The sequence below is a fragment of the Nesoenas mayeri genome, assembly GCF_963082525.1.
Source record: "Nesoenas mayeri genome assembly, chromosome: 6".
In the NCBI taxonomy this organism is placed as follows: Eukaryota; Metazoa; Chordata; class Aves; order Columbiformes; family Columbidae; genus Nesoenas; species Nesoenas mayeri.
Genome location: NC_137545.1, coordinates 43,915,776 through 43,932,033, shown reverse-complemented (window position 1 = coordinate 43,932,033; position 16,258 = coordinate 43,915,776). Strand labels below are relative to the sequence as shown.

The window sequence follows — 16,258 nt, the reverse complement described above, 5'->3', positions numbered from 1 at the left end:
CTCTTCAGGCGTTTTTGTGGCCCTTCAGTGTTCATTTTAAGGATGCCTTAATTTTTTTCTTTGGTATATTTATGTATTACCTGAATAGTGTTAGAATTGAATTTAGCAATTTTAGGAAGCATTTGGATCAGAGAGACCCTGGGGCAGGGACACTGGGCCAAGATGCCGTTCTGTCTATTGAGAGAAAAAAAAAGACTGGTTTAAATATATTTTGTGGTGCTTCTTCAGTGACTTGAACTTGGATGAGTTAACAGCTTCCTGCAGGTCACTGCAAGTCTGAGCTCCTCCGGGTGTTAAACCAGGCCCTAGACTAAAGCCGTGAATCTGGGCCCGCCTTTTACCAGTGTCCTTTGCTTTTGGCTTCTTGTGTCCACTGAGTAGTGCAGATATTCACACCTGCTTTAAATCCAAGTGTACATGCTCTGAGGCTCTGCGATTGCTCTTTATGAGAAACTGTAGAATATGATACGCATGGGCTGGTTTGTTTGTTTTTTCTAATTGCCATTGCGCGTTCTGTGTGACTGTGGAGCGGTGACAAACGCACGCGGGGTGAGCAGGCGGCGTCCGGGGGAAATTTGGGCCAGAGCTGCCGAGTTTCCATCCCGTGAGCTGCTCCGGTCCTGCCTGTGCCATCGGTAGCTGACAACTCTGCTGTGTTTCCCCCCCAGGAAAGGGCCGATACGGAGAGGTCTGGAGGGGGCAGTGGCAAGGAGAAAATGTTGCTGTGAAGATCTTCTCTTCCAGGGATGAAAAATCCTGGTTCAGGGAAACCGAACTGTACAACACTGTATTGCTGCGGCATGAGAATATTTTAGGTAAGCAGAGCAACCGTACTCGCGTTTCCTCCTGTAGCTGGCATAAAGGTGAGCTCACCGAACAGTTCCCTTGCGAACACTGTGGGTTTGCCAGGTATCTTGCACTCTTTGAGATTAGGCTCTTGTGTTTGCCATAAATAAGGGAAATTTTGAGGAGACTTGCAGGAGGTGCTGAAGCCTGAGTCTCAGCTGGAGGAAGTGTCGAAACAACCGTGAATCGTTGTCTTCCTGTGGAAGTGTTCTAGGAGAAGCAGCCAAGCAGGTGGGGGGTTGTTGGCCGTGCAGCGTGCAGGGAAGGAGGCGCCACAGTCCCGCACGGCACGAGCGGAGCCTTCGGGCAGCCACGCGGCGAGGGTGGCGTGCCGGGTGTCCGTGCAGAGGTTCCGGTGCGCCTGGGTTCATGTCACTTCGGTTTACCTGGGAAAAGCAAAGGGAGAAAAGGTGGGGAGGAGTTTATCATGAGATGTAAATATTTGAATAGTTTTCCTTGTGCCTGAATAACCTGCAGTGTGAATCCATGATTTTCTTTGTTTAACTGCTCTGCTCAGGCACCAACTAAACTCCCGTGGTGTTTAAGCTTCAGCTAGATTTGCCCCTCTGATGTATCCCATTTCCCTGTAAAGATGAAAGTGTGATGATTTTGAATCTTCTGCATCCCTTGTACCTTGTGTGCTCAGTTCTGAGCGCTTAGCAAATGGCCGGTTTGCATTGTGAGGTGCGGCTGAGGTGTGACAGCCCTTTGGTTCCTGGCGGCCGTGACCTCCTCTCAGTGCTGCGCCCCGTCTGCAGTCCGAGCAGCAGAGTGTTTTCCGTCTGCTGACATTACCGTGCCCGCGATCCGTCTTTCTTCAATCAGTTTCACTTGGGCTCCTTATTCTCGTTTCCTATCAGAGAATGTTCCTTGGCTCTATAGCTCACCCTGCTAGACGTTGGTCTAATGTTTCCTGAAGCAGTTCCTTTGGTACTACGAAAATAATTTGGTGGCTTTCTGAAATGTGAATTATTGAACTTTCCTTCCTGAGAGAGCAAGTAACTTGGCTGAAATTACATTACATGTTTCCCATGTTCCTCTGTCTGTGTTTAGTCTTTCTTGATAACTGTCACATTTGTTGGCTATTTTATAGAATTTTTTTAGATGCAGTATTAAACAATATCAGCGATTACAGAAGTATACCATTGTGCAGAAATCTGAGTTCAAGAGAGGAAGCAGCGGGTGTTCTTCCTGACAAATGTCATATGTGGGCTTTTAATAAACGGAATTTGTTCCTCTGACTGGGGAATGAAACTTCAGTCGCTCCCAGCTCGAGCTGTTGAGGTCAACAGCGTGTGCCGAGGCGCAGCGAGCGCGGGGGACGCGCGGGAGCCGCTCCTGTCGTGCGGGTTCACCAGGACTCCACGGTTTGGAAAGCAGCTCTTGAGCTCCAGAGACAAGTTTTGCTCAGCTCCTTTGTAGAAAGTCACAGTGAGATGCAGCTGTGATGTGTGGAGGGGCTGTGCCTTCTGCACCAGGGCAGCCAGCACACCCCGTGGCCTTCAAAGTGGACGTGATTCCATAGGACTTGTGTGTTGAAGGCGTTGCTTCTCTGCAGTGGGCAGCAGCAGATGTGCCGGTCTGTGTGCTGGAGGCATGGCTTCTCTGCAGTGCAGAGCAGATGTGCGGGTCTGTGTGCTGGAGGCATGGCTTCTCTGCAGTGCAGAGCAGCAGATGTGCGGGTCTGTGTGCTGGAGGCATGGCTTCTCTGCAGTGCAGAGCAGATGTGCCGGTCTGTGTGCTGGAGGCATGGCTTCTCTGCAGTGCAGAGCAGATGTGCCGGTCTGTGTGCTGGAGGCATGGCTTCTCTGCAGTGCAGAGCAGATGTGCTGGTCTGTGTGCTGGAGGCATGGCTTCTCTGCAATGGGCAGCAGCAGATGTGCTGGTCTGTGTGCTGGAGGCATGGCTTCTCTGCAGTGCAGAGCAGATGTGCCGAACTGTGTGCTGGAGGCATGGCTTCTCTGCAGTGCAGAGCAGATGTGCCGGTCTGTGTGCTGGAGGCATGGCTTCTCTGCAGTGCAGAGCAGATGTGCTGGTCTGTGTGCTGGAGGCATGGCTTCTCTGCAATGGGCAGCAGCAGATGTGCTGGTCTGTGTGCTGGAGGCATGGCTTCTCTGCAATGGGCAGCAGCAGATGTGCTGGTCTGTGTGCTGGAGACATGGCTTCTCTGCAGTGCAGAGCAGATGTGCTGGTCTGTGTGCTGGAGGCATGGCTTCTCTGCAATGGGCAGCAGCAGATGTGCTGGTCTGTGTGCTGGAGGCATGGCTTCTCTGCAATGGGCAGCAGCAGATGTGCTGGTCTGTGTGCTGGAGGCATGGCTTCTCTGCAATGGGCAGCAGCAGATGTGCTGGTCTGTGTGCTGGAGGCATGGCTTCTCTGCAGTGCAGAGCAGATGTGCGGGTCTGTGTGCTGGAGGCATGGCTTCTCTGCAATGGGCAGCAGCAGATGTGCTGGTCTGTGTGCTGGAGGCATGGCTTCTCTGCAGTGCAGAGCAGCAGATGTGCTGTGACCGGCTGGTCCGTTACTGGAAACTTCCCCACCCCAAGGTTCTTCAAAAAGAAAGAAAACAGAGCAAAACAACCTTAAAACAACCTTTTTTTTTTTTTTTCTAAGGATGTGGTCCTGACAAGTGCTTGTGCTTGATGAGGCTGACAAAATACATGAATACATTCTTGTGAATAGATCAGTTCTAGAATATGTCAGCTTTTTTCATCATGGTAATACCTATAGTTTGCTCTCAGTGCAGAACAATTGTGAAAAAGTTTTAATTAAACAGTTTTAAATTGTAAGCAGTGCCTAAGCAGTGTTGATTCTTTTCTTGAGGGGTCTTGAAGGAGCTCTGTCATTTCATGTTGTCGTTCCTCCTTTCGTGCCCCCCCTCTCAGGTTTCATCGCGTCTGACATGACGTCCAGGAACTCCAGCACGCAGCTGTGGCTCATCACCCACTACCACGAGATGGGCTCTCTGTACGACTACCTGCAGCTCACCACGCTGGACACCGTCAGCTGCCTGCGCATAGTGCTGTCCATCGCCAGCGGCCTGGCGCATTTGCACATCGAGATCTTCGGCACCCAGGGCAAGCCTGCCATTTCCCACCGGGACCTGAAGAGCAAAAACATCCTCGTGAAGAAAAACGGGCAGTGCTGCATAGCGGATCTGGGTGAGTCCGCCTCGGTGCCAGTGCGCTCTGCGCATTCCTGTGGAAATCAAATCCATTGGATAACTGCAGCTGTAGAAGTCTTCAGTAACTCACAACAGCCTTACTCTGGTGTGGTGCTGCGAGCAGGTCTACAACAGCCACTAGATGGCACTTAGACCTCGGGAATGTCACTGTGACCAGGAGCAGCCCTGACACAGACGGTCCAGCACCTCTCGGGTGTTTGGTGTTAAATGCTGTTTGTGGATCCCGGCAGACAGCTGCTGTTGGGCTTCAGCCCATCTCTGAACTCATCAATGTCCTTCCACGTACAGAACTGCGTGTCTGTCCCGGGTTCTGTCTGTCTGTCCAGCCCGGGCCTCCTGCTGTGCGCCCAGAGCTGGGCTCTCTGTGACCCGCGGGTTTCAGACGTGGAGCTGGCAGGGTGCTGAGGAGCAGCTGCAGCGTGGTGGCTCATTCACACCTCCCCGCTGTGTCTGACACTGGTTTTTTGTTCTTTGGAGACAAGGGAGGAGATAGCGGCAGAACAGCAGTATTGGGAGTCGTTGGCTACATAAAAAGTGTATTGGGAGATGGGATTTTTTCCATAACGATTGCACTGCATAGTTCCCATCCCTTCTGCCTGAGGGACAGGAGGTACAGGGCAGACATAAAAGCCGCACACCCAGGCCTCTCTAAGTTTGCAGAGGGAATAGTGAGTGAAAGCTGGTACAGTAAGTTGAAAATACAAAACTTCAGGGATTGGCTTTTAAATAAATTTATAGCTGACACTGAGGAGGCAGCACACGCTGACATTGATTGACATCACACTAATAAAGTGAAATCTACCACATTATTTGTTGAGAGACTTCAGATATGGGAGAGATTTTCGAAGAGAGCACAGCAATAAACATTTCCCAGTTAGTTCTTTTGGTGATAAATTAGCTATTTTTTAAACATGAAATCTTCAGGCACGTATCCGACATGTTTTCCCTTTGTTCCTTATCTGTAAAGGAGAGTTACCAAAGAGTTTGTTGCATCTGCCAGATATATTCACGCCCTTTTTGTCTGTAGAGCTTTGTCTATCTTTTCCTCGTCTGGTCTCGTTCTGTGTCTAAACACATGCACTGCCCAGGGAAGATGGCACTTCAGAGACTGGTGTGAGCGGGTGGAAGGGTGCGCTGTGGCTGCCAGGGCTGAGCTGGACTGGGCTCCTGTCCATCACACCGGCTTCTGCACTTCCACGTACCCGCTAGGATGAGGTGCCAGCTCTAAAACCAGCACGGTAACCTGGCCGTGTGTGGTACCCGCCTGTCCTGCCGGCAGCCGGGCTGGACTTGCTGCCACGGTCCCGTCCCTGGCGCTTGGGAGCCGGCTGCTCATCCTGCCCGGAGCAGCAGCTGAGCACCCAGGCTGCTGCTGCGGGACGTTCTAGCTGAGCAGAAGCGGCGTGATGAAGCCCGAGGATGTCAGTCTGGCGTCAGTCTGTCCGCGCTGTGGAGTTCTGCCCTTCCAACGCAATTCACACACATGGTCATAGGTCTCAGTTGAGCAGCTGCACAGAGCAGCAGAATAATGCTTAGGGCAAAGAAGAAAAGCCCAACCCTCCACTTACTCCTTCGTTCCCTGTCCGTGCAGAGTAGTGAATGTCTGTCTGAAACAAGCACTGCTATCTGTAGGGAAGGTGCAAAGAATGCTGAAAAAAGATTTTTGCTCAATTTTTGTTTCTAGCAGCTGTACCAGTATACTAAAGAGGATTGTTTTGTGTCTTGAAAACCAATATTTTTCATCAATTTGTATTCCTGTCAAACTTTTTATTTTTTAAAAAGCATGTTCTTAAAGAACTGGAGTCTCCCTGTAGGAGTTCCCGTGATGGGCACTCCCGGCCTGAAGGCCGATCGATGGGCACCAGGTCTCCTGTGAGAAGAGCCCAGGCAGCGCAAAGGCTGCAGATGCCCCTGCGGCAAGAGCCGGGTTGCAACACTGCTGGCCCCTGACCCCGTTGCAACACTTGTCCGCTCGCAGCGCGCGGGGCGGCCGCTCGCGCCCCTCAGCCTGCGGCCTTTGGCCTGCCAGTCTGCTGGGTCTGGTTTGCCCAGTTGGCTGGAGTGTTACTGTTCTTATCAGAGCCTTCTCCAGAGTCTTGAAGTCTTCAGAGTTTGCCAGGAAATTGGGCAAGTCAGGTTTTTTTACTGTTATAATTCCTGTCTATTGTATAATATAAATGAATATAAATATAAAAAATACATAAATGTTAAGAGTGTTTATCAATATATGTCCTCCATGTGTGTATACATGGATATGACCAAAAAGGCTTTCCGAAAGACCTTAGCCATCACGGGTTAGTAGATGGTGCCTTTCTGGAGGTGCTAGAAGCATTTTCCTAGCCTCTTGAAATGACTTGGAAGTGCATTGAAATTGTAGTGAAGTGTTTTCCAAATTGCTGTTACAGTGAAGTACAGGCTGCTTTTTGGAAAGAAAAAGAATGATCAGCTGATGGGGTACTTTTTTGTGAGATTGAGTTAAAAAGCTTTTGAAGTTTAATCTAAAAACCTCATGTTAAATGTAAATAGTGTATGTTGTTCTTCCAAGAGTTGTTGAGGAAATTAGGGAGAGTTTGTGTCATCTTTTCGATTGCTTAGTTGTGTCGTGCACTTGTTGCTGTTCAATTTGCAGTGCTCTCTGTTTACCGTGGCAAAACGAGTACTCTGTGTTTCCAAATTTACAGTCATTTAGTCCCTCACATAATGTTCTTTGCTTAAATGTTTAGTAATTAATAGAAACCAGGTAGAGTGGTTTTGACTGACTCATTTTAGATCAGCTTGAGGATGTTTATTTTTCAAGCTGCTGCAAATATGGTGTTTTTTGTTTTCCAGCTTGATTTTTTCTAACTTGTGTATATCCGTCATGCAGTGTTTTTCTTCTCTCTGCCCCGCGGTTCGGATATATCCACCTACCCAAAAGCTCTATAAATAAATGCGAATGCTGTGTAAAATTGTTTTCTTCTAAGTAACAGATGCTTGGCCTTCTGTGTATACGTGCCCAGAGCGCTGGTGACATCCAGTGGCCGCAAAACGCTTAATGACAACGTTTTGCAACAGTGCAATAACATGCTTAATGGTAATCCCTGAGGAGATAATTGGTCTCGGTCTAGGCCACAGGGGCTGTTTTTGACGGCTCGTTTGGAGCTGACCCAGTTGGTCTTTGGACAGTTGCACTCTCAGCTCCTTCTTTTTAAGCAACTGTCTGAGTGTCGCTGCTCACACGTGATTTTGAACATATGCTGCTGTAGTTGCGAGGGGGCCTTACGAGTGATGTTTGTGTGTCCCGCAGGCCTGGCGGTGATGCACTCCCAGAGCACCAACCAGTTGGACGTGGGCAACAACCCGCGCGTGGGCACCAAGCGCTACATGGCCCCGGAGGTGCTGGACGAGAGCATCCAGGCAGACTGCTTCGACTCCTACAAGAGGGTCGACATCTGGGCCTTCGGGCTGGTCCTCTGGGAGGTAGCCAGGCGCATGGTTAGCAACGGTAAGTCCGGGGACTCCTCTGCTTGGTTGTAGAAGGGGTTCAGCGAATGGTAATTCACAGCAAAGCACCTGCCACCAAAGCACACAGCATGCCCCGGCAGGGACCAGACCGCCCGAGTACTTCGGTTCCTGACGCTGCTGCCCGTGTTGAAGTCGTTGCTATGCTGGGTACCATGGCTGAGTATTGTTGCCATTTCTGTTCAGGTACAGAAGAGACAGGGTTCCCTGACACATCCTAAATCGTGATGAGAAATAACTCATGCCAAGTAGTCAGAGCATAAAGTCTCAAAACCTTTTCTGTCAGAGGAGTTACCTGGAGGTGTGGGCAGCATCGGGAACAGGTATTGTTCTGATACAAGAACGTGTGTCAGCTGAATCACAGAGCATGATGATGTCGGGTGAAGGTCTCTGTGGTTAATTAGACAAAGGAGTAAAGTCTTGCCAACACACGGTGGGTTTTTTTATGATATTCTCTGTTTATTGGCAAATGGCTGTCGTGGACAGTCACGAAGACTTGCTCAGTGCATTTCCCAATACTTGGATGCCTCTGGGTTGCAGTTCACATCAGTGCGAATGCCTTGAGAATGTGAAAACACTGAACAACACGGTTTTATGTTCCGCACTTTGTGTCTCAGCAATCTGTGAGCACAGTAGCTCAGCCATTGCATCGTGTGATGGGCTTGCTGGGCCCTGGTGAATTCCCTGTGCTGGAGGTGGTGCTGCGAGGGAAGGGAGGAGGAGGAGGCAGTCGGCCTTCCTCGAATCCTGGGGCAGTTCTGCGCCCCTCACGCCAAGAAAGGGCTCGAGGTGCTGGAGCGAGTGGAGAGAAGGGAGCGGAGCTGGTGAGGGGCTGGAGCACAAATGTGATGGAGACTGAGGGACCTGGGGGTTCAGCTGGAGAACAGGAGCTGAGGGGAGACCTTCTGATCTCTGAACTGCCTGAAAGGAGCTTGGAGCCAGGGGGGTCGGGCTCTGCTCCCCAGGAACAAGCGCCAGGAGCAGAGGAAACGGCCTCAAGTTGCCCAGGGGAGGTTGAGGTTGGATCTGGGAACAATTTCTTCCCCAAAGGGCTGTGGGGCATTGAACAGGCTGCCCAGGGCAGTGCTGGAGTCACCATCCCTGGAGGGGTGGACAGACGGACATGAGGTTCTCAGGACAGGGGGCAGGGACAGGGCTGGGGAACGGTTGGACTTAATGATCCTGAGGGTCTTTTCCAACCAAAATGATTCTGTGATTTTATGCTGTACATAGCATATATAAAAATACACACAGTCTTACCTAGGTGGCTCTTGCAATAAAAACTTCATTAAATTGTATGTATTATTTAAATATTCCCGTGCTGAAGTTTAGATATACATGCACTACTGCAGTAACTGCGGTTCACAGACAACTTACCTGAGCTACATTGAAACTCGGGAGCTCAGGCAGTGCTGGCAGCTGCAGCAAGGGCTGTGGGACCCGGCATGGGCTGCGGAGCTGCCGGTGGCAGGACGCTGGGCGCTTCGGTTGGAGCTGAGCTCAGCGCCGCCGGGGAAGGCAGCACTGTGAACGGTAGCGCAGGTGTGTCATGGGACGGGCCATAACGTCTTAAACTTAAGACAACAGCGATGCTTATTCCACAGCACTTCTTTCCAGTCGCTCTGTATTTCTGGCTGTTGCCGTAGGTAATTACGTTTCCTTGTGCTGGTTTGACATGGAATAAGCATTTTTCTGTCCCCGCCGGGTGCTTAGCTGTGCGGACATTGTTGCTCCATCAGGTGGTCGCTGGGGTCACCCTGTGTGATTTGCAGCAGACTCGGCACTGGGGTGAGCTGCCGAGGTCGGCGTAGGACGCCGCTGTGACCGCCTGCCTTGTAGCTGTGTGCGCCGGCACCGTCGCTGCTGTCCCCTGCCGAGGGACGCTTGTCACCTCTTACTGGGTGGAAATGCAGAGCCTGTTCCAGGCAGTCAGCCTGGTTTAGTGCTTCAGTTCACGGAGACTCTGAAGTTGTATTCTGACTAATAATAAGCCTGATAGTTTTTAAAATTTGAAAAATCTGTTTTTATGTTTTTATTATTTTAATGTTTACTTTACATTTTTAATTTTATTTTTTTTTTAAACTTATCCGATGGTTCTCAAGGTGACACAGCAGTTTTCAGTGCTTTCCTGTTGTGGCTCACTGAAGGAGGAACATGTGCTCGGAAATGCCTCCTCCACGAGCAGGAGTGCTCGTGTGTGGTCTCTGTGCTGTAGCAGGAGCCACTCAGCATTTCTCCCTGTACTTGAAAACGCGGGTTAAGCCCCAGATCGTGGATCTGCTCTCTTTGAACAGAGCAGCGCTAGTTCCTGGCAGAGCGCTGGTGCGGCGCCCTGGGACGCTCCCTTCCCAGCGCACGGCGCCTCGCGTCGCTGCTCGCCTGGCGCTCACGCTTCTATTCCGTGTGAATCTTCACTGTCCTTCCAAGCGTTGGGATGTTATTCAATATTAACCCAAAACTGGAGCCGAAAGCTGGTTCGTGCCCGAGCCCCCGCGGTGTGCGGTCACCGCTACCAGGCTGTGCCGGGCGCGGTGCGGGTCCCGCTTGGCTGCGGCAGCGAGGTTCCTGCACGCACGGGACAAGCTGGCGTTGAGTAACCAGAACTAAAGGTGAAGAAAACGCTGCTGCGTGTGCGTGCCTTAGTGGGTTTGAGCAGCGGAAAGCCAGCAGCCCCGGGGAAAAGCTACAATGTACTGTAAGCCGCGGAGGGCAGCCAGCCCAGGCGTGCCGGGGGCTGCGGCCGGGGCAGCGTGCCGGGGGTGGCCGCGGTGGCCGGGGTAGCGTGCCGGGGGTGGCCGCGGTGGCCGGGCTGGCGGCAGCACGCGGGCTGGTGGGCACCGGGACGGCTGCCTGGGCACCCGGGCTCTGCTGGAGCAAAGGGCAGACCCGGAGCACTTCACAGTGCTCTGAGCCTTAGCTGGAATAGCCGCTCACACGCCCAATGCTTTGGAAAGACCATGTGAAAATAGTAAATCAGAGCCAAACTCTCTCTTTTTGTGACGGAGTTCATCTGTAATACCCTAAGGACCCTGGGACCGTTTTCAGAGCCGTGTGCCATAGCACCGGAGCTCTGCGTTTGAGCGTAAAGCCTCTGCTTTGTCTGGCGTGGCAGTGCTCCTGTGTTCTTGAGTTCTCACAGTAAACGTCACTGTGTGTTGCGGGAGGAAGCGGGAGCAGCGGGCGCTGCCGGTGCCGCTCGGTGTGTGCGGTGGGGAATTGCTCGGGGGAGGAGGGCGGGTGACGTGTCCTGGAACTCAGTCTGTCCTGCGCGTCCGTCCCGCGGCGCGGTGGGCAGCTCTGCCGCTGCAGCCGTGCCCGGCGCGCCGCGCTGCCCGGCCTCCCTGAGGGGCTGTCCTGCCCTGAAGGCCGTTCCCCTTTGCCGTACTCAGCACAGGGAGGGGTTCACAGGTTTGTACAGAACATCTATGGGATTTTGATCTTCATCCACAGTAGAACAAGAAAACTAAATCCCAACCACTGTAGCAAAGCTTGAGAATCTCTTCTCTATTTCAATATATCCAAAGCAACAGAAAGTCTCCTGGATGTTGTGTGTGTCTGGCTGTGGCACAGCTGTCAGGCTGCTAAAAAGCAGTTTTGAGATCGTTCTGCCCGTGTTTCTCCTGGACACAAAGGCCTCATTCGCTCGGTGTTTGCACAAGCCGTGACCCAAGTGCCTGTCTTTGAACACCAGTTTTGAAACCGGCCTCCTGAGCAAGCTGATCACCTGTGGGTCAGTGCGCTGGGGAGGCGGCGGCGTGGCACGCGTGCCCTGGGGCACCGCGAGGCCTGGGAGCCCGCCCACTGACACTCGTGGGAGCACACGCGTGGGCTCACGTGTTCAGCACAGAGTCCTGCGTGACGCGCTCAGACACGGGAGCCACACGCTCGCCGGTGTTTGGCTTTGTGGTGGCATGTGCTGCCAGTTACCCGGGCTGGTTTACTGCCTTAATAACCAGAAACCCAATCACTCGAAGCAGCAGCGGGAGGGCACGTCGATGCTGACACACTCTCTGGACTATTCCAGGAATCATAGAACCACGCAGTGCGTGGTAAACATATGGAAAAGCACAACGCAGACCTCAAGTGGTTTACGTTTGCTAATAGAAATCCCAGTTTTGTGTAGTCTGCAAACCTCTCTGCTTTCTACAAGAAGGACTTTTGGCAAGTGAATTTATTTCTCATCATTTTAGCTCGAGCATCTGCAAAATGGATATAGTTCTTTCTTTAGAGAATTGTAATATGAGCCAATTAATTAGCATTTTGGGTAGAAGAAGGTGTTCCTATGACAGTAAGTGCTCTTCTGTAGTTCAATGGCTGCTTGATGCTGTGGTGTTAACTCCTAGATTGTTGAGCTTCTTGGCTGGGCCGTCTGTTGTGTTTGTGCAGAAGTGCTGTTTGTCTGGCACAGCCGCTGACTAACGCCTCTCGGTTGTGTCTCACTAGGTATCGTGGAGGACTATAAACCACCGTTCTATGACTTGGTTCCCAACGATCCCAGTTTTGAAGACATGAGGAAGGTGGTCTGTGTGGATCAGCAGAGGCCGAACATTCCCAACAGATGGTTCTCAGACCCCGTAAGTGGCGGTGCCGGCGCTTTCGAATGTGCTTTGCAGTTACCGCTGGGGATGGGAGCGGTGCTGGTGCCGCTGGCGAGGCGGTGCCGGTGAGGGTTCAGGAGCGCGCCGGCATGCGCCTGTGTCTGCACATGGGGAGGAAACAACGAGCAGACCTGTGGCTGCCGAGCCTGAGCCCCTCATAGACCGGCCTTGCAGCAGCACCGTTCAACAGAGACTGTTCTAAAGCTGCTCTTGCTTTAACCAGTTTAGCAAACTTGGGTTTTTTCAACACATGAAAGCTGTATGTTTGATAGATAACCGTAAACTCTCTGTAGACACTGAAAATTGAGTATTAATACAGCAATAAAACCTTGTCGTGTTAGTGCTTGGCCCACTCTAGGGCTGCCTTGGCTTGTGAGTTGTGGACTCACGTTCGCGTTTTGGTTTTTATTCTTTTCCAGACACTAACGTCTCTTGCCAAGCTGATGAAGGAGTGCTGGTATCAAAACCCATCAGCGAGACTGACAGCCCTGCGCATCAAAAAGACTTTGACCAAAATTGACAATTCCTTAGATAAACTGAAAGCGGACTGTTGACCCTCTGGTGCTCTCCTGCGGGAAGGCGGCGGCGGCCGCGGCCCGGCCGGGCGCCCGCGCACCTGGTCCCCGTGCGGCCCGGCACGCGCTGTCACCGCGTTGTCACCGCGCTGTCACCGCGCCGTCGCTCTGGGGCCAGCGGCACCGCATGGACTCTGCTCGGTGAGCGCAGCGGCATTTCACAGACGGTCAAGCTCTAAGGACTCACGCGGATGGACTGTTGCGGAGGTAGTGGCCTGAAGGAAGACAGAGAAATCCTAAGACAAGATCAGGGCATTAAATAATGGCTTTGAACGGCTTTTTTCTTTTGGTTTCTTTTTTTTTCCTTTTTTTTTTTCTTTTTTTAATTCTCCTGATCACTCCCCGGGTGAACACGTGGAAGTGGTGAATTTTAATCAGCAATATTGCCTGTGCTTCTCTTCTTTATTGCACTAGGAATTCTTTGCATTCCTTACTTGCACTGTCACTGTTAATTTTAATGACATGACTTGCCAAAAATAAGATTGGCTGTACACTACATTGATCTATGCCTGATTAATAGGAAATGAATTTGGTAAACTGAAAATGTAACTGTCAGATTTTAGCTGCATATTACATGTGTACTGATGTTTACAATAATGCTGAACATTAGGAATTTCTCGTTTATACAAACTTGCAAATTATTTATTACTAGTGCACTTGCCAGTTTTTTAAACTGTAAGATAAGTGCATAAAGTTAAAGCTTATTTTTATGTGGCCTCTTTCATGATTTCTTACACAGATGTTTTTGTAACACAGTATAACCTGAAACATAAATTGTTTTCTGTATTATCATATTACAACTCGATAGTCACATTTTAAGTGCTTCACATTTGTAGGTGTGTGGTCTGTAACATATTTTCAGTTCAAATACGGAACATATATATAGCCATTACCCACATGGCGTTGTGTCTGCTATCTTACTGATCTAGAAAAGGAGAGCAATGGAGGAATTAACTACAATTTTAGGTCATGAATGCTGTGGGGAAAATGCATTTTATTTCTTCTAAGCTATATAATATGCATTTAAACTCTGCCAGAAAAATAACTATTTTGTTTTAATCTACTTTTTCTATTTAGTAGTTATTTGTATAAATTAAATAGAATGTTTTCAAGTCAAACAACAGAGTGGTTTAGTTCTCTCGCTGCCGCCAGCGCGGAAGGGCTGTGCCGTGCCCCCGTGCTGCGGCTGTGCGGCCGGCTCTGCTGTTCCTGCGCGGCTGTGGGGCCGTGGGGCCGGCTCTGCTGTTCCTGCGTGGCTGTGGGGCCGGCTCTGCTGTTCCTGCGCGGCTGTGGGGCCGTGGGGCCGGCTCTGCTGTTCCTGCGCGGCTGTGCGGCCGGCTCTGCTGTTCCTGCGCGGCTGCGCGGCTGTGCGGCCGGCTCTGCTGTTCCTGCGCGGCTGCGCGGCTGTGCGGCCGGCTCTGCTGTTCCTGCGCGGCTGTGCGGCCGGCTCTGCTGTTCCTGCGCGGCTGTGGGGCCGTGGGGCCGGCTCTGCTGTTCCTGCGTGGCTGTGGGGCCGGCTCTGCTGTTCCTGCGCGGCTGTGGGGCCGACTCTGCTGTTGTGCAGGTGTGGAACCCCAGTGCTGCGGCTGTGCGCAGCTGTGGGGCCGACTCTGCTGTTGTGCGGGTGGAACCCCGGTGCTGCGGTTGTTCACAGCTGTGGGGCCGACTCTGCTGTTGTGCGGGTGGAACCCCAGTGCTGCGGCTGTGCGCAGCTGTGGGGCCGGCTCTGCTGTTGTGCAGATGTGGAACCCCAGTGCTGCGGTTGTTCACAGCTGTGGGGCCGACTCTGCTGTTGTGCAGGTGGAACCCCGGTGCTGCGGTTTTTCACAGCTGTGGGGCCGGCTCTGCTGTCGTGCGGGTGGAACCCCGGTGCTGCGACTGTGCGCGGCTGTTGGGCAGGTGGAACCCTGGTGACCTGAGGGCCTGGACAGTAATTGGCCATTGGGACGTGTCTTCTCTGGGGTACGATCTTTGTCCGGGGTTTCCTTTGAGTGTGCCGGATCCCGCTGTCCCGGTTCTCTGACGTTTCCGTCGCCGCGCCAGCCGCCCTCGCCGCTCTGCCGGGGGCACACACCTCTCATTCCGTGTTTCTAGTGCAGAGAAGTGGCCCGGCAGGGCCAAGAGGCTGCGCGCACAGCAGCGCTGCGGGGCAGGCTGGCTCCGCACCGCTTGCTGGGTCTCTAAATTGTGTTTGATGAGAGTCTGAGCAGATCCAGTGCTGCAAAAGACACAGGAAAAGCAGAATGTGATTAGTTTTTATTGTTAGCTTTTAATAGGAAGCCAAAGGCTCAGTTGCCTGAATGCGTTCCAGTTTGCTCTAAACCGGTTTGTGCATGTGGTGGGTGCTGGGCTGTTAAATAACTGGGGTGCAGGAGGGACAGGCAGTGACTCGAGGGGGTCGCTCTGGGCTGGAGATGCTCTGGGAGCGGAGGTACCTCGTGACAGCTCCAGCTGCAGCACGAGGAGCTGTGTTATGTTAGCGATCGTTTTCCGATCTAGAGTTTTGCCTGGACTCCTCCAGCTCTGGGTGCCCCATGCACACGCGTGAGTGTTTCTTCCCCATGTGTTTATGAGATGGAACAGGCATCGGCATTTAAAAGTGAAGGGACGCGAGGCAGCTGCTCGCGGCGGTCCCGGGGAGGACGAGGGGATGCGGCTGCAGCGCGGCGAGTGCCAAGGGCCTGGCTCGGCTTTTCGCTTCGAGTGTTCACATCTCCAGCACTTTCCAGTGCAGGTGTGGGAGGAGAGCGACAGTCTGTCATGCTGATGAGTAACAACAGTTCTGACCCCTTTGGCTGAGCCTTTCTCAAACGCTAAGGTACCGAGTCACAGCATCATACTAGATGTTAGGGAAGACAGTCATGCTAGATGCTTCATCCATCTCTCCTCTGCGCTGAAGCACCTTCTGAACAGCACTGTGTACGTATAAGAACGATGTGACTTTGGGTGGAAACAGCTCCATATGCTCCCCAGTGCTTCCCTCTGCTGCCTCTGCAGCTGTGCGCTGGGCCCCCTGGCCACTGCCAGTCAGCGGTGCTGGTCAGCAATGCCGGTCAGCAATGATGCTGGTCACTGGTCAACGGTGCAGGTCAGTGATGCTGCAGGTCGGTGGTGCAGGTCAGTGATGCTGCTGGTCAGCGGTGCTGGTCAGCGGTGCTGGTCAGCGATGCTGCTGGTCGGCGGTGCTGGTCAGTGATGCTGCTGGTCGGTGGTGCAGGTCAGCGGTGCTGGTCAGCGGTGCTGGTCAGCGATGCTGCTGGTCGGCGGTGCTGGTCAGTGATGCTGCTGGTCGGTGGTGCAGGTCAGTGATGCTGCTGGTCAGCGGTGCTGGTCAGTGATGCTGCTGCTCAGCGGTGCAGGTCAGTGATGCTGCTGTCAGTGGTGCTGGTCAGTGATGCTGCTGGTTGGTGGTGCTGGTCAGTGATGCTGGAGGGATCTGCAGCGTGTGTCTCCCGGGCAGCCAGTGCCAGCACTGGGAACCACCGGCCTCTTCCAGTTTGGATATGGACCGGACTGAGGAACTTCAGCGTGAGTTAAAACCGGAGCCTTGGCTG

General features: G+C 52.4%; 1 protein-coding gene across 3 annotated transcripts in view; it reads left to right on the top strand.

The window, feature by feature from the left end:
* ACVR1 (activin A receptor type 1) overlaps positions 1–13,814 on the top strand; it is a 49,554-nt gene extending 35,740 nt beyond the window's left edge. For all 3 annotated transcript variants that reach the window (XM_080346827.1, XM_080346828.1, XM_080346829.1), the window contains 5 exons: positions 669–815; positions 3,732–4,007; positions 7,317–7,514; positions 11,975–12,105; positions 12,549–13,814. In XM_080346827.1, the coding sequence (XP_080202953.1) occupies positions 669–815; positions 3,732–4,007; positions 7,317–7,514; positions 11,975–12,105; positions 12,549–12,683 (887 nt within the window). In that variant the 3' untranslated portion in view covers positions 12,684–13,814. The remainder of the gene's footprint in view (positions 1–668; positions 816–3,731; positions 4,008–7,316; positions 7,515–11,974; positions 12,106–12,548) is intronic.
* The last annotated feature ends 2,444 nt before the right edge of the window (positions 13,815–16,258 follow it).